Genomic DNA, 21,052 nt, shown 5'->3' with positions numbered 1-21,052 from the left:
TCCCAGGCTGCCCGGCAGCTTCGCCTGTTCCAAGTGAGAAAGAAGTGGCTCTTCCCGGCCTTCAGTGTCGTCCTCTTCCTGCTGGCCGTGGTCATGACCGGCTGCTTCCTGTGGCAGTATCACCTCCCCAAGCTGCCAGCCGGTGAGTGACGAATGACCAGAGTCTGCCCCACCCCCGGGGACAGGACCCTCATGTTAGGCTCAGAAGCGCTGGCCACCCACTGTGACCCCAACTCTCATTGAGCATTTTGGGCCAGGCTGGTGGCCTCTCTGTGCCCCGACACCCTCAGGGATAAAACAAGGATCCCAGTGCCACCAAGGTTTCCTCGTCACCCAGTCTGGCGGTAAAACTCAGGGTTCACCCAAAGGTGCAGACACTGCTCTCCTCACCTGCCTTCAGTGCTCCTCGAAGGCCCCTCGAGGCACAACGACCTCCTGGACCTCCTGGAGAGGGGGGAGAGGGGGATAGGGGGGGAAGGGGGGAGGGGGAGGGGGGGGGAATACACGGGCATGGGCTGCCACTCCTCAGAGCACCCCCCTCCCCGGGCTGGCCGAGGCCCTGCAAAGCACCCCCCCCCCTGCTGTGGGTGCTGTCTACAGGCCCCCTGTGGCTGGGGCGACCCCTGGCACCACCAGCCTGCTGGGATGCTGGAGGCTTGAGCCCCAGATCTCTGCTGGGGCGGGGCTGCCGCTTCCTAGCCCCCTGTGTCACCCTGCAGAGGCCCTGGGAGCCACAACCCAGAGCCTTGTCAATTTCCCGAAGCGGATCCCCTGGGCCACTCTGCACCTGGTGGAATGGGGGCTCCCTGGAGCGCTGGGTGAGCCGCCTAGGGAGGTGTGGAGGGCCCTGCCCCCGCCCCAACCCCCGCCCTCAGGCAGCCTCTCTTGGTCTCCCGGCCACTCTCCCAGGCCTGTCCGCCAGGTGGGCAGAGTTCAGGGGAGCAGGTCCCTTAAGGCCTGGCCTGGGATGTTGCCCAAAGCAAGTCCCACAGCCAGACTCCAGGGGGCGGGGTAGAAACCGGCAGGATTCAGGGCTGCACCGACCCTAGGACAGGGACCACGTCTCCTGGGCACTCTCAGGAGGCAGTGGAAGGCGGGAGGGGATAGCTCCCGGGAAGGTGCTCACACCCCTGGACTCCCCTCGGCAGCCTTACAGGTTTGGGGGCCGCTGGGATGATGTCACAGAGCAAAGCCTGCTTGCCCTGCCAACGCCTTCCCCATCTCCCCTAAGCCGTACCCCTGGGCGAAGGTGGAAGCACCGGCCCCATGCCCGAGTCTCTCCTCTGTGTAGACCGAGCTGTCCCTTGTGGCTTAGGTCAGATGCCTAACTGGGCTCCAAGTTGCATAAACACACAGAGCCAGGATGCAGGGGGTGGGAGTGGGGGGCGCATGCGCAAACACACACACACACACACACACACACACGGATGTGGCCGAGCTTCCCCAAGCAGCAGGGACTGACCAAGTGCACTGGTCACACGGAGGTAGGAAACTGATGGAGTGAGAGGTGGGAGCACAGTGGCGGCCAACCAGGAACTGCGGCCGATGGAGGTCTTGAAAGCTACACGCAGTGGCTGGCGCGGGTCTGGGTCCTTTTCCCGCTGGGCCCACTCCGATCACTGCCCCGCAGTGGGTGGTCTCTGGGCCCTGTTGTCGCCCTGGAAGGTGCTGCTGACCTGGGAGGGTGGTCCCCGAGGCGTGGCTCTGGCCTGAGCTGCCACCGTGCCCCTCCCCCAGGAGGACCCCCTGCTCACCACATGGTGCTTCCTTCAGGTTCCCCAGCACCAGAGGCGACAGCTGCCCCCGTGAGGATGTGTCCCCAGCATCCTGAGCCCGTGCCCCTGGCCCACCCCCTTCCTGTGCTCAAGGAGGCCCTGGAAAAGGTCAGTGATGACCCAGGAGAGAGCAGGGTGTGGCATTCGTCCAGGCATTCATCCGGCGTTTGTTTCCTAAATGGCTACTCTGTGCTGAGCGGCAGGGGTGTGGCAGGAAGAAGATCTGGCTTGCCCTTAGCATCTGCTCTGCCCTCAGACAGCGAGCATTTATAACAAAGGGACAAGCGTGAGGGTGGGATGAGCATAGAGGACCGGCCTCGGGGTCAAGGAGAGCTCCTGGAGGAGGTGGTCTGAGCCGTGGACAAGCAGGAGGTAACCCTGGGTGACACCTGTGTGTGTTTGGGGCGAGGGAGCTTGGGGGGATGAAGGGCTGTGAAGTAGACAGAGGCACAGCATGTGCAAAGGCCTGGGGGCAGCCTCCAGGGTACCTGGCACACACAGAACACTAAGAGGCCATAAGTGGGAGGCGGGGAAAGATGAGTTGGGGGCAACACGCAGACACACACACACACAGGCACGTGCACACACACTATTGCAGCGTGTGAAAACACCAAGTGTTGGCCAGCTCTAGTTTACGCCAGGCACATCCGTCCACATGGGGCCTTCACCTTAGGAGACACAGGGACAAATGACACTTGATGAGAAGTGTTTGAGCAGCGGCATGGCGGGGGATTTGAAACTGCTGTCTGGGGAGCAGCTGAAGGGAAGGGGTGGGGAGCACCCAGGAGAGAAACCCCCGCTGGGCCGGGGAGCAGACCGGACAGAGGTGCTTCCGGGGAGCAGACCAGACAGAGGTGCCACGTGGCTCCCTGGGGTTACCATCACTTTGAAAAGCCACAATGCCCGGGGCTGCCTTCCACAGAGCGCCAGGCGCTGTGCTAACCCGCTCACACGCATTGCCTGGGGAAGGAAGCCGGGACCCAGAGAGGCAAAGTTAGGGCAGAGGTGGAGCTCAGCGCCGCCCTAAGGACGGTGGCTGCAGTTGGCACAGGGTTTGGGTCGCCAGCCGACCAGTCATCAGCCACTTCCCAAGGCACTCCCCAGCTCCCAGACTCCCTCGCCTCACCTGCGAAATGGGGAGACGTGAGCCCTGGCTCACCAGGAATCAGTGCAGTATGCACGGGAAGCATTTTACGCTCGTCCGTGCACTCTAATGTCCAGTGTGTACGGGCTCCTCCCCCCTCGTCATACCTCACCATCGCCAGTCATGACGCCTTTGCAATAAATGATGAGGGTGCCTGGGGCTCACTACAAGTAGTGATGGCCACAACCCGCGGTCAGACTCAGCCCCCTGCGGGGTTTCTACGGCTTTCTCCACGGAGTCAGCTGAGTCCGTTTTAACCCCTTTCTCCTTTTTTCAAGAAAAATTTGTGCTGGTTTGAGTCCCAGCTGCTCTGCTTCCGATCCAGCTCCCTGCTAATGTGCTGGGGAAAGCAGCAGGTAGCGGCTCAAGTACTTGGTCCCCTGCCCCATGGGAGACCCAGATGGAGCACCAGGCTCCTGGCTTTAGCCTGGCCCAGCCCTGGCCGTGGCAGCCATCCGGGGAGTGAAGCAGCAGATGGAAGATTTCTCTCTTTCTCTGTCCTTCTAGCCTCCCCCCCCCCCCCTCCCGCCAACACTGTTGTTCTGCCTTTCAAATACATAAATATTTTTGAAAATTTATCTTTAAATTAAAAATTTATTTATTTGAGAGATATGGGATGAAAAAGAGAGAGAGAGGGAGAGAGAGAGAGGGAGAGAGAGAAAGAGAGAGAGAATTTCTCATCTGCTGGCTCACTCTCCAAATGCTCAGAGCAGTCAGGGCTGGGCCAGGCGAAGCACAGAGCTGGAATTCGAGCCCAGGTCTCCCAGGTCGGATGTAGGGACCCAACTACTTGAGCCATTGCTGCCTCGCAGAGTGGACATTAGCAGGAAGCTGGACTTCAGACCGGAGCTGGGACTTGAATCCAAGCACTCTGACATGACGCGGGTGTCCCAAAGGGCATCTTCATCGCTGTACCAAATGCCCGCCCCTCCTTTTTTTGATTTTGCTATGGAAATGTGTCTTTGGGCAGAACTGTTTGTAAGTCAAACAGATTCCGAGGGAGCTGCTCGGACAGAACCATGGACACAGCTTGGGGACCTGCGGGCTGGAGCCTCACGGGGGCTAAGTGAACAGAGCGTGGGCAGGCTCCCCTGTCACCGCCCCTGCCCTTGGAGCCCTGTTCTTCTCCCCCCAAGGTGGACAGGGTCCTGCGCCGGGCAATGGCGGCCCCAGGCCTGGCGGCCATGTCTGCAGTTGTCGTGCACAACGACACCGTGCTCTGGACTGGGAACTTCGGGAAGAAGAACGGCTCAGACCCCGCTTCTGGGACCCCCAACGAGTACACCATGTACCGGTGAGCCGGTGGCAGGGGCCAGGAATGGGAGGGAAAGGGAGACCACAGAGCCACAAGACCCAAGAGACTTGGGGGGAGAGTCCAAGCGGCCAGTACGCATTACTGAGTCCTGTGTTTCACAGGAGACCTAGGTCCAGGCAGGACCGGGGAGTGCCTAATGTCACAGCCAGGGGTCAGTAGGAATCCCTAGCCCTCCCAAACTAGAGAAGGTGCCCCTCCCCCCAAACCCCTGCCTCTCACGCGCCACCAAGAACCAGAGCCAGTTCCTAGCCCTGTCCGTGGGCTGCAGTGGCCCAGGCAGAAGCAGCTCGGAACATTTAGCTGCACATCTGGAGTCTCCCTCCTGGCTGCTGCCTGCAGGATCCTCAAAGCTCACATCACAGAGTACGCACAGTTGTTCCCAGGGGTGCTGTGGGGTTTCCTGGGGCCCAGAAGGGCTTAGCACTCACCTGCACCTGCTCTGGGCCAGGTCTGGGGCTGAGCGCTCACCACCTGCTCCTTATGTTGACAACGACTTTACATGCACAGTGTTTTCGGTCTGTTTTATGATCTGTGAAGCAGACAATGAAATCAGATCTCAGAAAGCTCTAAGTAACTCACCCAAGACCTCACCGCCAGTGACAGGAGGCAGAGGGGCTACCCAAACCCAGGTCTGTCCCAGCACGGGCACAGGGCAGGTGCTCCACCCAACACCACTGCTTCTGGAAAGTTCTCCAGCATCCCAGAGGTCGTTCCAGAAGGCTGGCGAGGAGAGGTGGAGTCGGGCTTTTCTAGAGCACTACCTTCAAGGGCTCAGGGCTCGGGTGGCAAGCGGGCTGTGGGGCCAGCAGCCTGCGCCTGGCACCTTGTGTCTCAGGATCTCCAGCGTCTCCAAGATCTTCCCGGTTCTCATGCTGTACCGCCTGTGGGAGCAGGGCACCGTGGCCTCCCTGGATGACCCCCTGGAGCGCTACGCCAGCACCTTCACCATCAACAACCCGCTGGGCGTGGCAGCAGCCCCCGGGCGGCTGGAGGAGGTGGGCCCGGCCCAACGGCCTTCGCAGGTCACCCTCCGAAGGATGGCCAGCCAGCTCTCAGGTGAGACTCAGAGCTTATCTGGACTGTCCCAGCCGGCCAGGCCGGGCCCACTCCCCCGTCTGCTTCTGGATCCGGCCATACATCCCTCCATTTTGGGTCCTGCAGCCACAGCATAAGGGGACCCATTTCACCACGATCATACTAACTTAGCTTGTCCACCATTCTTTATGCCATTCCGCACTTGGCCATTGAATCGGGGAGGGGGGATGCATCTTGGTGAGGTTTTAGTTGGTGTTTGTTTTGTTGTGAGTGAGGCTGAACATCTTTTAGTACTTTTAAATATTCTTGAGTCACTTACTTTTGTTTTTCTGTGAACTTTTTACTCTGTTCCTCTCTGTCTGCTTCTCTGTTGAGCTGTTGCTCTTTGCACTGATTTGGAAGTGATGTTTATATATTAACAGAAATTAGGTCTTCATTGTAGAATTGTCTACAAATATTGACTTGTTGATTTGCTCTTGACCTAAGCAGATCTTAAACCTATAAACCTATCAACATGTTTTATTTATTTATTTATTTTGAGAGGCAAAGGGAGCAAGAGAGAGAGATGGGGTAAGGGGGAGAAGAGACAGAGAGCTTCCACCTGCTGGTTCACTCCCCAGATGCTTTGCGGCTGGAGTTGGGAGCTCAGCCCAAGTCTTCCCCCGTGGGTGGCCGGGACCCAACTACTTGGCCATCACCACTGCCTCCCAGGCTCTGTGTTAGTGGGGAGGATCCTGCAGCCAGGAGCAAAGGCAGACACCCCAGTGTGCGGCACAGGGCATCCTAACTGCGAGCTAAATGCCCTCCCTTGATTTCTACATTTTTTGAAACACAATAAACATGTTTTAATTCCATTTCCCAAGAACTTTCTGAAGTACCCTTGTCTTCAACGACTCACGCAGGTATGGCATGCGGTGCACACACAGTAGCTCCTAGTGTCTGTGATAGTGGAGATGGGTACGACCTGCATCTCACTCAGTAGAGAATGGCTAAGGAAACAGCGACACATGACGACACAGTCACATGCTTTATAGCCCTAAGGAAACGGGCAGGGGCCGGCGCTGTGGCGTAGTGGCTAAGCCTCTGCTGCGGTGCCGGCATCTCACATGGATGCCGGTTTGTTTCTCGGCTGCTCCACTTCCTATCCAGCTCTCTGCCTGGGAAAGCAGCAGAAGATGGCCCAAGTGCTTGGGCCCCTGCACCCACGTGGGAAACCTGGAAGAAGCTCCTGGCTCCTGGCTTTGGATCAGCCCAGCTCTGGCTGTTGTGGCCATCTGAGGAGTGACGCCTCGGAACTCCCACGAGTACAAAGTTCCTGGCTCCTGGCCATTGCAGTTATCTAGGGAGTGAGCCAGCAAATGGATGCTGTCATTCTCTCTCTATCACTCTGCCTTTCAAATAAATAAAATTAAATCTACAAAAATCATAGAAAAATTGAATTAAAATAATTAAAGAATGCCATATTGTAAGTTCAAATTCAAGAGGGGCTACAGGTGCCAAAGCTTGTTTCCCAGTGAGCCTCTGGGTAAATCTACCCTGCCTGACTCCAGGGCTCCCTCTAGTGGTACACCGTGGAGTCTTCTATCCACAGCACCCAGCCCAGGGCTCTGTTAGGAGCCAGTTCAAACTCACCTGTCTGCTCTCCCTCCCAGGGGTCCGCTGGAGCCAGCTGCTACTGAGGAGCTCCCTTGTGGGCGCTGAGTGTCTTCTCTGATTCACCCTCACCCTATACGCGGGCGTCCTCCCTTCCTGGGGGTCTCTGTGCACTCACAGGGCAATCCCCGCAGGTGCTTCAGCCAAGCAGAGGCTCAGGCAGGGGAGGCAGTGCTGGGCGCAGCACTTATGGGCGGGGCTCTGCTCCCCAGCTGCCAGGCCAAGCCCTTGGGGGGCCTCCTGAGGCCTCTCGCTCCCACAGCCTCCCGGGCCTTCCGGCAGCAAACTCTGTTGGCACCATGTTCCAGGCAGATGCAGAATTCACCAACTCCTTGGCACCTCTGCTGCCGGCACCCTGGTTGAAGCGCCATCACTTGGGCCAGGATTTTAACACGTCTCCATCCATTCCTCCCTACTTCCGCCACTGGCCCCAACAGTGCTTTCCCAAGAGCCAAGTGACCTTGATAATGCGTATGTCGGATGATGTCACAGCTTTGCTTTGTGGGGCCCTCCTCCCCCGCAGAGGGAAAACCAAATACTTCCAGCTGCCTGCAGCACTGTCTAGGGTGACTGCACCCCCCCAAAGCTCTCACTTCCAAAATCTCCCCCTTCCTCACACCTCTGCAGCCACACTGGCTGCTCCACACAGCTCCTGCCGAGACATTCCTGTCTCAGGGCCTTTGCACCTGCTGTCCCCTCTGCCTAAGACACTGTGTCTCACAGAGCTGCATGGCTCACTCCCTGTTCGCCGGGTCTCACCTGCTCAAGGGCGGCCCTCTCTGACCGCCTTGTACAATGTGACAATCCCTCTCTTCTCACACAGACACAGTTTTTGCCATAGCACGAGTATTAATTTGCTTGTTGTCTCTCCCATTCATCAGAGTGTGAATTCTGCAGGGGCAGGGACTTTTTGTTCGCGGCTGAATCTCACGCGCCTAGACAGTCCTTGGCATGAAACAGAAGCTTAAAAACTACGATGAGTGGACAGATGGAGGGACCCCCCCCCCAGGGCTGTGATCCTTCCCGCACGGGCCACATCCAGTAACAGAAAAGTGCAAATGGACAGAGGAGCCAGTTCCACAAAACTAGCGTGGTCAAGGAGTTAACAGAATTGGCCGGCACCGTGGCTCAATAGGCTAATCCTCCGCCTAGCAGCGCCGGCACACCAGGTTCTAGTCCCTGTTGGGGCGCCGGATTCTGTCCCGGTTGCCCCTCTTCCAGGCCAGCTCTCTGCTGTGGCCCGGGAGTGCAGTGGAGGATGGCCCAGGTTCTTGGGCCCTGCACCCCATGGGAGACCAGGAGAAGCACCTGGCTCCTGCCTTCGGATTAGCGTGGTGCGCCGGCTGCAGCGCGCTGGCTGCGCCGGCCATTGGAGGGTGAACCAACGGCAAAGGAAGACCTTTCTCTCTGTCTCTCTCTCTCACTGTCCACTCTGTCTGTCAAAAAAAAAAAAAAAAATTAACAGAATTAAACTCCATAGCTGGGGCTAATCATTATTTTTGGAGGTGGGCGGTACGTGCCAGACATCACCCAAGCACCCTACCTCATCTACTACTCCCATAAAGGACATTTCCCTCCTGTCACACAGGAGGGCCTGGGGCCGAGGGAGGTTAAGGGGCTTGCCCAGGACACCCTGGCACAGCGCGTCTGACCCCTGCTCCTTCCAGGACTGCCCAGAAGGCTGCGCTCCACCTCACTGCTGTGGAAGGGCAGCACCCAGGAGGCCCTGAAGCTGCTCAAAGATGACGTGCTGGTGGCTGACCCCGGAACCAGGTGAGGGGAGCGCCTGGTGCCCTCCGGGAGACGCACCCTGTGGGAGAGAGCCTCATCCCAGACGGCCTGAGCCAGCAGAGGCTCCGGGGTCGCCGGCTGCAGCCTCTAATCCACAGCGGGAAAGAATAAGGCCCAGAGGTGGAAGGCAGAGCGAGGCAGGGTCCGGAACCCAGTTCCGTTTGAACGGTGTTCTCTCCATTCAGAACTCGACGTTAGCTGAGCACCTGCTGAGTGAGGGTCACAAACAAATCTGGCCAGGCCTCTCCTCTTGGTGAGGGAGACGCAGAGAACACGTGAGATGCACTTAGTGGGAATCAACAAGAAGCTGATTAGAGCCGGAGTGGACAGCTGGGTGGCCGCTGGGCGGAGAAGCCGGGTCTGGGAGCAGAGGACAGCCATGTCACCCCCCTGCCTCACGCCCCTTCCGTGCCTGCGGGCAAGCGCCCTTCCAAACTTGCTCCTCTGCTTCTCCAAATGGCGAACCGCAGCCCCCACTTCCCATCCGGACGAGAACGCGCAAAGGCGCAGCACCCAGTGCCACCGGCTGGGGGCGGGGGGCGGGGGGCGGAGGGCGGAGGGCGGAGGGCAGGGGACCATTTCAGGAGGGAAGGGGCTATCTTGGGTCCCGCGAGGTTCATCCAAGGTCGCGCATCCCAGTTCCCACCGCTGTCTCTCCAGGTGCCATTACAGCACACTGGCCTTCTCGCTCCTGGCGCACGTCCTGGCGGCCCACACCCCACAAGGGGACTACCAGCGCTGGGTCTCAGACAACGTGCTGGAGCCGCTGGGGATGGTGGACACGGGCTTCGACCTCACGGCCCTCGTGCGCGCCCGCCTGGCCGCCGGCTTCTACGGCAGCGGGCGGCCGGCGCCGCTCTACGACCTGGGCTGGTACCGCCCGTCGGGGCAGATGTACTCCACCCCCGCCGACCTGGCCAAGCTGGCCACGGCGCTCCTGGGCGGCGGGCCCCAGCGGCTCCTGCGGCCCGACGCGGCCAAGACGCTGCTGGCGCCGCTGCTGGCGTGCCCGGGCGCCTACTTCGCCAACGAGACGGGCACGCCGTGGGAGTTCCACGCGCAGCGGGGCTACCGCGTGGTGCGCAAGGACGGCGACCTGGACGGCTACGCCGCCACCTTCTCGCTGGTGCCCCCGCTGCGCCTGGGCCTCGTGCTGCTGCTGGCCGGGCCGCGGCCTCCGGGGCCCGACCTGGTGGCGCAGGCCTACGACGCGCTGCTGCCCGCCATGGAGACGGCGCTGCGGCAGGCCGAACCGCCCCCGGCGCCGCCGCCCAGCGCGCGCCCCTTCGCCGGCTTCTTCACCTTCGCCAACCTGACCTTCTACGAGGTGCACGCGGGGCCAGCGGGCGAGCTGCGCCTGCGCCAGTTCGGGGCGCGCGTGGAGGCGCTGGTGCCGCCCGCCTTCCGCACGCTGGCGCTGCGCCACGTGCGCGGCCGTGTCTTCCAGCTGCACGTGGCCCGCGAGTTCCCGTGTGCGGTGCCGCTCGGCGACACCTGGCTCTCGCTGGAGGCCCAGCACGGGCAGCTGGTCAACTTCTACCCCCTGGATGGGCACGGGCTGTCCCCGGGCTTCGATGTGCCGGGCCTCAACACGTACCGGGTGCTGCGGCTGCAGCGGAAGCCCGGCTTTGGGGCGCAGTGACCCGGGCCTGCCTTCCCGGGGGCCGCCGGGCTTCGCAGCCTGGGGTTGGGAAGGGGGAGGCCCCGGGAATGCCGGTGGGAGAACCCTAGCGGCTGGTGTGGCGGTCCCCAGCCAGGGCCCAGCCAGTCACACACACACACACACACACACACGCGGGAGGAAGAGGTGTGTGCAGAGTTTCAGAGTTTTAGTGGACACCGAAACACGGAGACCAGCGTCCTTTTGTGTCTGCTGAATCGAAGAATATGGGCTTGTCTTTTGCCTTTTAAAAAAAAATAGACCTTCCTGAGTTAGAATTGTCAGAAAATGAGACGCACCCCAGGGCGCAGCTGGGTGACTCGGACAGCAGCCTGCACCCGCCCCGGCCATCAGATGCAGGCGGCTTCTTCCCACTGCTCTTCCTCTGCGGGCAGCTCCTGCAACCCCTGATGGGCTTTCTGTCAGGATGGATTAGTTGCGCCTTCTAGAACGTCATAAAAATGGAAGCGTGCAATGTAGTCCTTTGTGTCTCTCTTCTTTGGCCCAGCATGCTGTTTTTGAGGTTCCCCGGTGGCTTTGTGTCAACAGTTTGTTCCCTTTCATTGCATTGTGTGGCTGTGCCACATGCGTTTATGCATTCACTTGTTGATGGACGCTGGGTGCGTCCCAGGGTGGGGGTGTCCTGAAGAAGGTTCCGTGCCGGTCTGTGTGTGAATGCGTGCCGTCTCTCGGGTGGATGTCTGTGCGTGACGGCCGTGCAGCTCTCCGGAGCGCTTGTTCTGCCAGGGGTCTTCACAAAGGTCATGAGAAATGCTCATCATGAGAAAGTATGCATGGAGTCCCTCCCCTTCCCTTTTTTTTTTTTTTCTTGGCACCAAAGCCAGCCTATGTTTCAGTTCAGTTCTATGAACTTCTTGAAGTACCCTGGTATTTTACTTTCCCAAGCAGCGATAAGTGATGGCTCTGTTGCTGCCCACGGTTTTGCTGACACTTGGCATTGTCAGTCTTTTTATCTTCAGCCAGGCCAATGATTGGGAAGGCATGGCTCACTGTGGTTTTAGCTGTGTTTTCCCAGAGTACTTCAGAAAGTTCATGGAAGGGCAGGGGCTGTGGTGCAGTGGGTAAAGCTGCCGCGTGGAGCACCTGACTCCTGTATCCGGGTGCCGAGGGTTGAGTCTCACCTCTGCTTCTGATCCAGCTTCCTGTTGACGTGCACCCCACGAGGCAGCAGGTGATGGCCCAAGTACCTGGGACCCCGAACCCACGTGGGAGACCCGGATGGAGTTCCTGGCTTCTGGCTTTGACTTGGCCCAGCCCTGGCTGTTGCTGGCATTTGGGAAGATCCCAATGGAGGATCAATCTCTGTGTTTCAAATAAAATGAAGATAAATAAATCGATAAAAAAATTTAAAGTTCACAAAAATGCATATTATGAAAAAACTATACATAGATTTCAATTTTTTTGGTACCAGAATAAACTCATCTTTTAATTCAGTTTCCCCTGAACTTTTTGCAGCACCCTTCCACGTTTTGTAAATATTTTCCTGAGGTCTTTGATTTGACTTTTCATCTGCTTAATGGTGGATTTTGAAGAGCAGAGTTCTGCAATTTTGATGAAGCACGTCCCTGTTGAATCTCGTGTGCAGTTTGGACTTGTATCTGGTGTGTCTTTTACATGCAAGTGTAAGAAATAATCGCTGTGTCCTTGACCCAGATTCCTTCCTGGACACATCTTGGGACTCTAGCACACGCGAGAGGCTGATGTGCACACTGTCGGGACCCAGGACGAGAAGCCCTCCCCGCCCTTGCCTGGCCACACCTACTCTGCTTGTCAGCCACACCCCTGCCTCCTCCTGGCAACCGCCAGTCTGTTGCTTGTTGGGTTCCAAGTTGTTGTCTAAATGGGTCTAGTGCTAGATGCGCTTTTGCTGCAAGTAGCAGGCACAGATTTCTCTTGTGGCCGCGTGGCGGTTCCAGGGAGGGACGCAGCACCATTGGTTTAACCATTCGCTTGCCGAGAAACGCCTGGGCGCTTTCCAGTTTTGAGCTAGCGTGCATCAAGCTGCCACGAGCTTGTGTTTACAGGAGTTTGTGTGAACATACGTTTTTATTTCTCTGGGATAAACGCCCAGCAGTGAAACTGACGGGTGCGATGGTAGTTGCATGTTTAGTGTATAAGGAAACTGCCAGAGCGTTCCAGAAGGCCTGTGCCATTTTACGTTCCGCCAGCAATGTATGAGCGATTTAGCTTCCTCACATTTTCATTTTTTGTTGTTCCAGCATTCGGTATTAACACTAGCAAAAAGCACTTTTTTTAAAAAAAAGATTTTTTATGTATTTGAAAGAGTTACACATAGAGGAAGAGAGAGAGAGAGAGAGATAGAAAGAGAGAGGTCTTCCATCTGCTGGTTCACTCCCCAGATGGCCACAACGGCCGGAGCTGCACCGATCCGAAGCCAGGAGCCAAGAGCTTCTTCTGGGTCTCCCATGTGGGTGCAGGAGCCCAAGGACCTGGGCCATCTTCTACTGCTTTCCCAGGCCATAGCAGAGAGCTGGATAGGAAGTGGAGCAGCCGGGACTTGAACCGGCGCTCATATGAGATGCCGGCACTGCAGGCAGTGGCTTTACCCGCTACGCCACAGCGCCAGCCCTAATAGTAACTTTTTATTTTAGTGATCCTGATAGGTTTGTAGTGATATAGCAGTATGTTTTTTAAAAATGTTTGGTTATTTCTTTTTATTGATTCAAAAGGGAGAGAGAGAGAGAGAGAGAGAGAGAGAGAGAAATAGCTTACATTTATTGGTTCATTCCCCAAATGTCCACAACAGCTGGGGCTGGGCCAGGTGGAAGTCAGGACCAGGAACTCCATCTGGGTCCCCCAAGTTGGTGGCAGAGACCAAAGTGTGCCATCGCCTGCTGTCTCTGAGGGTGGATATTATTAGGAAGCTGGAATTGGGAGCAGAGCCGGAACCCGAGCCCGGGCTCTCCTACGCAGGGTGTGGGCGTCCCAAGTAGTGTCTCAAGCACTGCCAGTGCTTGCCCCATTGTGGCTTTAATTTGCACTTTACTACTAATGATGTTGCACCTAGAACTATTTATTTAAAAAGCAGGGGGTGGGGGAGAGAAACCCCCACCTGCTGGTTCATCCCCCAAATGCCTACAGTGGCCAGGACTGGACACAGGTGCTCCAGTGTGGCACACCAGTATCTTAGTTGCTAAGCCAAATGCTTACCCCAAACCCACATTTAATCCCATTTCTATGCACTTTTTGAAGCCTCCCCCCATTTTTCCTCTTTCTCTTTAAGAAGCTGTTCAAAGGCAAATGCTATTTCTGTCTAAGCCTAAACTTGTGCAAAGCAGGGAGGAGATCAGCATCATAAGGGGGCACTGGAGGAGAGAAGGGGGATACCCCAGACTGGAGAGGCCTGGAAGCAGGCAGCAGGGAGAGCAGCACCCTGAGGGCCCAGTGGTCATGGCAGGGCTGAATTCCAGCCCCTCTGCCACGTGTCGTGTGTCCTGGTACAAATTCATGCCTCCCAGATCACTGTGGTGGCCCTGCAAAAGACCCCAGGACCTTGGCACAGGTCTGAAGAGGACTTGGTTCACTCCCTACATGCTGGCAGCAGCTGTGACTGGAGCAGAACGAAGCCAAGTACCCAGAACTCCATCCGGGTCTTCCAAGTGGGTGATGGGGACTCAAGCGCTTGGGCCATCTCCCCCTGTCTTCCCAGGCACATCAGTTGGGAGCTGGGTCGGGGGGAGGAGCCAGGACTGGAAACAGGCACTGTGATTGGGATGCGGGTGTCCCAAGCGGCAGCACAGCTGTCCCAGACGGAAGCTGGGAGCTCTCTGGCTTGCAGAGGCCACGGCTCAGGTGACCGTGGAGAATCTTTCATTCGCTGGTTCACTCCCCAAATGACTGCAACAGCCAGGACTGGGCCAGGCCAAAGCCAGGAGCCAGGAGCCTCATCCGGGTCTCCCACGCGGGTGGCAGGGGCCCACGTACTCTGCCCATCTGCTGCTGCTTTCCCAGATGCATTAACAGGAAGCTGCTTGAGAAGCAGAGCAGCCGGGACTCGAACCGGCTGGCGTTGTAAGCAGTGACTTAACCTACTGCACCGCACGGGCCCATCTGAATATTTTTAAGCTATGTAATTTTTGTTTCAAACAGCACATCTAAATCCAATCTTTAAAACAGCTAACAGCAGAATTATTCTGGAAGAAGTGGAATTGGGAGGCAGAACACGGCCGAGGCCCAACATGGTGCCCCACAAGGTCCTCAGGCACCTGCTTGGAGCCTGGGTGCAGCAGGCGAAGAACACTCCGTCCACGCCCTCCTCGCGTGCTCGAGCCAAAGGCCCTTTGCACCTGCCTGTCCGCACATTTCCATGCGGCTGCTTCCTTCTCGTGCTTTAGCCTGGGCTCATGTTCAGGAGCGGCCTCCCTCGCCATGGTAGCAGAGCCACCGCCCTCCGCACCTGGCCTCCTGCAGCCCTGCCGGTCTCCTCCCCGGCACCTTTGACCATTCGCCGTTCTGTTTACCTGACTGCATAGGGGCCGTGGAGCTGGCAGAGGCGGGCAGCTCAGCTCTCGTGCACCCGGGTGGAACCTCAGCTCCCCGGGTGCAGGACGCATGTGCTCAGGGGCTGTCTGCTGAGTGGGGGAGTCAGGCCCAGAGAGGGCAGCCGCGTGCTGAGGTGCCACATAGTGGCAGAGCCAGGACTGGGGTTGGGGGTGGAGCCACCTGCCGGTCTTCCATGGGCCAGGGGCTAACAATCATCCGGGGCAGCTGGGAGGCGGCAAGGACCGGGCAAGGACAGACACACGCGGGACCGGCTGCAGGAACTGTGTGCTGCTCACGCCGACCTGGAGGACTGCAGGTGACATGGAAAAGCAAGGTGTTAGGATGTCTTGCTCCACCTGGGAGGAGTAGGCATCCCTATAGGAAAGACCCAAGCCAAGGTGTGTGGCCGAGGAGCTGGGGGGTGAGGCCTCAGCCCCTTCGCACCTGCAGGAGCAAGAGCCCCCGTCAAGGGGATGAGCTCACACCCAGGCCAGAGAGGAAGCTGGATCAGCTCACTCCCCGAGCACCTAGGACCTCCCAGCTGCCTCAGCAGGGGCGGGTTTAAGGAGAGACTTGGGATGCTCACAGCCCAAGGGGTGACTTTTCCCGCCGCAGTTCCGGGTGTCAGGGACAAGTGAGCACCACCCCCTACACACACACACACCCCTGAGTCACAGCACCAAAGGAAGCTGGGAGTGAAGTCAGGCAGTGTCTAGGTAACGGTCCCAGCCGTCCTGAAGACAAGGGCGAAACACCCCATGGGACTCAGCGAAGGGAGCCAACTCGGCTGTGCTCACCAGTGGGTCAGGGAGCTCCCGGCTCGGCCTCTGGGATGCTGCCGCTCCTTGTACCTCTCCCTGCGGCACGTGTGAACTCGAGGTGGGGCACTGTGCTGAGCGTGTGTCCCTCCATCTCCCCCGGTCCACGGGCTGCCTCTGTGGCCTCGGAGGCTCACGCCAGGGTTTAGTGTCCCTGCAGTCAAGAGAGGCAGGGTCCCGACTCCGGCTGGTGTTCCCAGGGGGCCGGCCTGGAAGAGGGAGGAGGAGAAGGGGAAATCTTCGTGTTGTCCTGGAGTGCTTGCTATAAGGATGCAGAGACACTGGGAGAGAAGGACGTTTGAAAGCCAGCAAGTGGCTGGCGCTGTGGCTCAATAGGCTAATCCTCTGCCTACAGCGCTGGCACCCCAGGTTCTAGTCCCGGTCGGGGCGCCGGATTCTGTCCTGGTTGCTCCTCTTTCAGTCCAGCTCTCTGCTGTGGCCCGGGAGGGCAGTGGAGGATGGCCCAGGTCCTTGGGCACTGCACCCGCATGGGAGACCAGGAGGAAGCACCTGGCTCCTGGCTTCGGATCAGCGCAGTGTGCCGGCCGCAACGCGCCAGCCATGGCGGCCATTTGGGGGGTGAACCAACGAAAGGAAGACCTTTCTCTGTCTCTCTTTCTCACTAACTCTGCCTGTCAAAATAAATAAATAAATAAATAAATAAATAAAAGCCAGCAAGCAGCTGAGTGAGCTGTCCAGTGAAATACGCATGCCCGGGTGTTAGCCCGCCCCGGCCACATGCAGTGTGGCCTGGAGGGCCGAAGGCACCCCATCCGCGTGCTCCTGTCTCCACCACCGGAAAACGCGCTGTCGGCCCAGGTCAAGGTCACGCTGGCTCACAAGCACCCGTCGGCACATTTTCAGGAATTTTGAGAGCCACTGGCTAAGGCTATCATGAAAATGAAATTCTGTAAACCTATGATAGCAAAAAAGAGCCACTCCCCGTGGTCTGGAGCCACGTCCCTATGATCTGTGCGCCACGGCGTATGTCTTGTGGGAATCGCATGTAACGGGTTCAGGGGCTCCCAGTGGTGGTTTGAAGCTGGTCTGGGTGGACGTGTTTATGCCGTGGAGAATGCCAAGTGCTAAACACGGGGCTTGCTTTCCCTATTACTGGGTTGGTGGTGTAGACCTAAGAAGGTGCCCGATAAAATGGGATGCGGGGCACATGGAAAGGCCCTCTTGTTCCTCTGCTTCCTGTGTGGTGCTCAGCCCTGGCTGTTACCCATCCCTACCTGCAGGGGGCAGAGTGGCTCCATGGAAGGGAGGCCTAGCGCCTGCCTCTGGCCAGGCCCCTGCCTCCCATCCCAACAAGCACAGGTGGTGCCTGAGCCTCTACTGTGTGCCTGTCTCGCGGTCACGCAGCTCTGCTGGCATAAACAGGCCGTCAGGGAGATCTGCTCCCTGCCTTGCTGCGTCCTGGACAGCTCTCTCCCCAGCGTGGGGGTCCCACCCCTCACGCCTTGAATATTCTCGTTCCTGGCTTGCTGTGGGGCTTCCAACACGACTCCCTCCCTGTCCACCCCACCCCACGTGGACATTCTCTCAACCTTGACAACAGCGGCCCCTCGGTCGTCTTAGCTCTAGGGACCCCCACTTCCAACTGCTGCCTCCTGTTCTCCCCGGGTCGCTTTCTCCAGGATCTGCATTTCCAGGATCCTCTTTCTGAAACGTGCACGGGTCCCACTGCCACTGCAGCGCCCTGCCCTGCCACCCTGCCCTGCCACCCTGACCTGCCACCCTGCCCAGCTTTGGTCCCAGGATCCATCATTGCTGTCGCTCTTGGCTCTCCTCCCTTCTCTTCGGTGCCTCTCTGGCTTTTCCTGGACAAACCCGACTCCCACATCCGTATCTGTACCCCCGGTCACTCCCCTAACTGCAGGCTCACATCCGCAACAGCTTACTTGGTGTTTAAGCGGCGTCTCTAACTTAGGTTCCAAATGGAATTCCCTCGTCTCCCCCAAACCCGCTCCTCCTGCCACTGCCTCATCTCATTCGGGGCGGCCCCGCCTTGCCAGTTGCTGGGGACAAATACTTCAGAGCCCCCACTTCCTGCTACGCCCACGTCCAGGCCTTGCCTTCACACCACGCCAGAATGCGATCGCTTCTTGCCACCTCTGCTCCTCCAACCCTGTTCCAGGCCTCCCCCCCCCCGCCCCCCGCCTCTCCCTCCAGGATCCCGGTCACTGCTGGGATTTCCTGACTGCCTCCCTGCCCCGCATGCCGTCCACCTGGCTGAGCTACCTGTGCAGTGCCCGGTTACCGAACGTGAGCCCGGGTGTTGCTGGGAAGGTGTTGTGTGCGGTTAGCGTCTACACTCCAGCCTGGGACTTTGAGCAGAGGAGCTTACCCCGACCACAGGCGTGGGCCTCAGTGAAGGGCACGGACAGCGACTCAAGTTTTCCCTAAGGAAAGGAAAATCCCGCCTCTGGGTTCCCAGCATCTGCTCTGACCCGAGGGTTTCCGGCCTGCAGGTCGGCCCTGCGGATTACAGATTGGCCGCTGAATCTCATCCATGCATTCGCTATAATAAAATCTCCTCCCATACCTCTGACTCACTGTTGCTCTGCAGAGCCCCAGCTGGCACAGCCGCCCTCCTTCCGCAGGGCACTCGGAGCCATCCTTTGAACAGCCAGCTCACGGCGCCTGTGTGCACACACGCTCCATGGCGGCCCGCTCCTGCAGAGGGAAGATCCAGCTCTCATTGTGGCCCGGGAAGGACCCCAGCTCTCCCAGCCTCTCCCTCCTCCCTGATCCTGCTGGTCTTGGACACGGCTGGCCTCCTGCAGCCTCGGGGCTTTGCTTCTGCTGTTCCTGGGCCTGGCGAGCCTCTCGCTTGCTCTCTCACCCCCTCAGCTGCTCCTCATCCAAACATCTCGTCTGAGGGAGGCCTTCCTGGGCCTGCTGTTTTTATAAATAGGGCGATAACAAGAGGAGTGGTCAAAAAGTTTACGACAAATGGTGGGATGAAAAATTGTGCATGGCTTTCAAAAAACGTTTTTGTACCAAAGCAAACTTACCTCTTAGTTTCATTTCTCCCTGGGATGTAAATTTTTAAAATGTATTCAAAAGACAGAGGGAGGAGGAGGAAGGAAGGAAAGTAGGAGGAAAAGATCAGATTGTCTATCTGCTGGTTCCCAATCCAAATGCCCGCACAGCCAGGGCTGGGCCACGAAGGAGCCAGGGGCCCAGAGCTCAGTCTGGGTCTCCATGTAGGTGGCAGGGGCCCAAGAACTTGAATCGTCCCCAGTGTGCATCAGCAGGAAGCTGGGGTGGAGACTGGATCTGGGACTTAAACCCGGGCACTGGGGTGTCCCAAGCAACAGCTTGACCGTTGTGTCAACTGCCCGCCTCCTGTGGGCCTTTTGAAGTACCCTCATATGAAGATCAAGAACAACCAAGTTCATCAATGATGACGTAATTCCTAAGAGCTGTTACTTCTGGGGAGCCTGGGGGGGGGGGGACCTGATGGAGCTGGCAGCTCTACGGCCTCCTGACCTGGTGGTGGGTCACGGGGACAGGCACACCTAGGGACTGCAGGGCATTCATGGGAAAATGGATTAAAGGACAAGTTGATTTTGGTGTCCGTAATTTTTGAAACCCACGCATAGTTGTTTCCGGATACACATTTCCCCCACTTTTCCACGTCCCCTCGTGTGTGCAGGTGTGTGTCTTCTGCTGTGGCTGTAACGGGAGCCCCGTGGCTGAGAGTGGCAGGAACTGAGACAGCACAGGTTTAGAGCCGTCCCCTGGGTCCTAACGCTGGCTGCCGTCCTTCCTAACTGCTGTGCAAGTGCGGGAATGTCCTCAGTTTTCTCATCTGTAGGATGGGGAGAGTGACAGCTGCATTTCTCTGGCACCTTGGCCTTGCCATGGCACCCAAGCAAGTGTTGGGTGGCCTGTCTCATGGAACAAGGTGTGGACGAGGGGGGCTTGGAGTTCACAGTGAGCTTCCTGTTGGATCTGCAGCAGCTTAGAGATTTCTGTAAAAGGAACCCACAGCTGGTCTTCGGCACGGGTGGTTGGCGAAGCCGGGTCCAGAGAGACCAGCAGGGGGACTGTGTGGGGCAGAGCCCACCGCGGGTGCCTGTGTGCAACATGGCCAGGTTTTACAGCTTTGCCTGTGACTGGCACGCATGTGGGAGAGGGGGAGTCACTTACAAAGGAGTGTATGTAGAGGTGACAGTGCCCGTGGGCTGTTCACGTATGTGTAGGCGACCCCCATCAGCAGAGGCTGGGCAGTACAGTTGCTCAAGTTTTACCCTCGTGCCATCCAGGGCCACAGGGGAGGAGGTGCCAGCAGTGGGTGAGGAGCTGGTGGCCCCCAAACTCCACGTGCTGAGCCCTCAGGGGGTTTCTGGGGCGGGGCTGGTCTGGGTACATCCTGTCAGCCAATGGGCTTGGTGTGGTGGGGGGCAAAAGAGAGGGGTACAGTCCCGTGGTGTGGGGGGTCTCCACAGCCATGATGCCAAACCCAGTAGGAGATGATGGGGGAAGCATCTCTCTTTTCTCTTGGTGACATTTCTTTGCGTGGCAGCAGTGATGTCCCAACCCTGAGGAATGACTGGGCCTGTGGGCACCCATGTAGAACCAGGAAGGGCAAAGACTGGTCTCAGCTGCGGCGAGGTGGGCAAGAAGGTTGATGGGAGCCAGGAGGGTCTGCAGAGAGAGACGTGGCCCAGTGACCCTGAGCTGGGAGCAGAGCCCCTGGAGGTTGGATCCTGCGGTAGGCAGGGGACGGCAGGCAAAGCTGTTCAGGCCCAGGGCTGGGGTCAGCAGAAGCAGTCAGGAGACCCAGGCTGCTCAGAGGAAGCAGGCTAGGACAGACAGAAGCTGTCAGGGTTATGGATCAGAGGCTCCAAGAACCCAAGGAAGGCCTTGAGTTTGCAAACTGGACTCTGACTGTGGGCCTGTGTGTGAACGGTGTGTAGCCCAGCCGGCCTCTCAACTGTGTTCACATGGAAGCACCAAGTCTCACCCAGCGCCCAGCAGCACCTCCCAGGAGCTGGCGGCCGTGCCAGCTGGCGTGTGCAAACTGGTGCGAGGGGATGTGCCCATTTCTAGTGTGGTAGCTGTGTTAGTGTCAGTATCGCTTGCATCGGGACTCAGTCCATTTATGCTTCTTGACACAATGCACCTGACACTGGCTCCCTGATCAGAACGGAAGTTCACTCCTCGCCGTCCTGGAGCCTGGGAAGTCCCAAGATCAAGGCAGCTTTGGTGTCAGCTGAAGGCCTGCTCCTTGTGCACGGCCGTGTCTGGGTGTCCTCGCGGGGCCGCCGAGCAGGGCTCGTGGGAAGCCTCACTTCTGAAAGGCCTTGATCCCATTCAGCCAGG

At 58.3% G+C, this 21,052-nt stretch overlaps 1 protein-coding gene across 1 annotated transcript; it reads left to right on the top strand.

Moving 5' to 3' along the window:
- On the top strand, positions 1-10,355 carry LACTBL1 (lactamase beta like 1). Its single transcript, XM_062193159.1, has 6 exons — positions 1-142; positions 1,774-1,883; positions 4,056-4,213; positions 5,070-5,290; positions 8,590-8,695; positions 9,374-10,355. Exons 1-6 carry the CDS (start codon positions 94-96, stop codon positions 10,353-10,355), a joined length of 1,626 nt encoding a protein of 541 aa, XP_062049143.1. The 5' UTR covers positions 1-93.
- The last annotated feature ends 10,697 nt before the right edge of the window (positions 10,356-21,052 follow it).

This window comes from Lepus europaeus, chromosome 5 (genome assembly GCF_033115175.1).
Source record: "Lepus europaeus isolate LE1 chromosome 5, mLepTim1.pri, whole genome shotgun sequence".
NCBI classification, from domain to species: Eukaryota; Metazoa; Chordata; class Mammalia; order Lagomorpha; family Leporidae; genus Lepus; species Lepus europaeus.
This window is presented reverse-complemented; position numbering and strand designations above follow the sequence as displayed.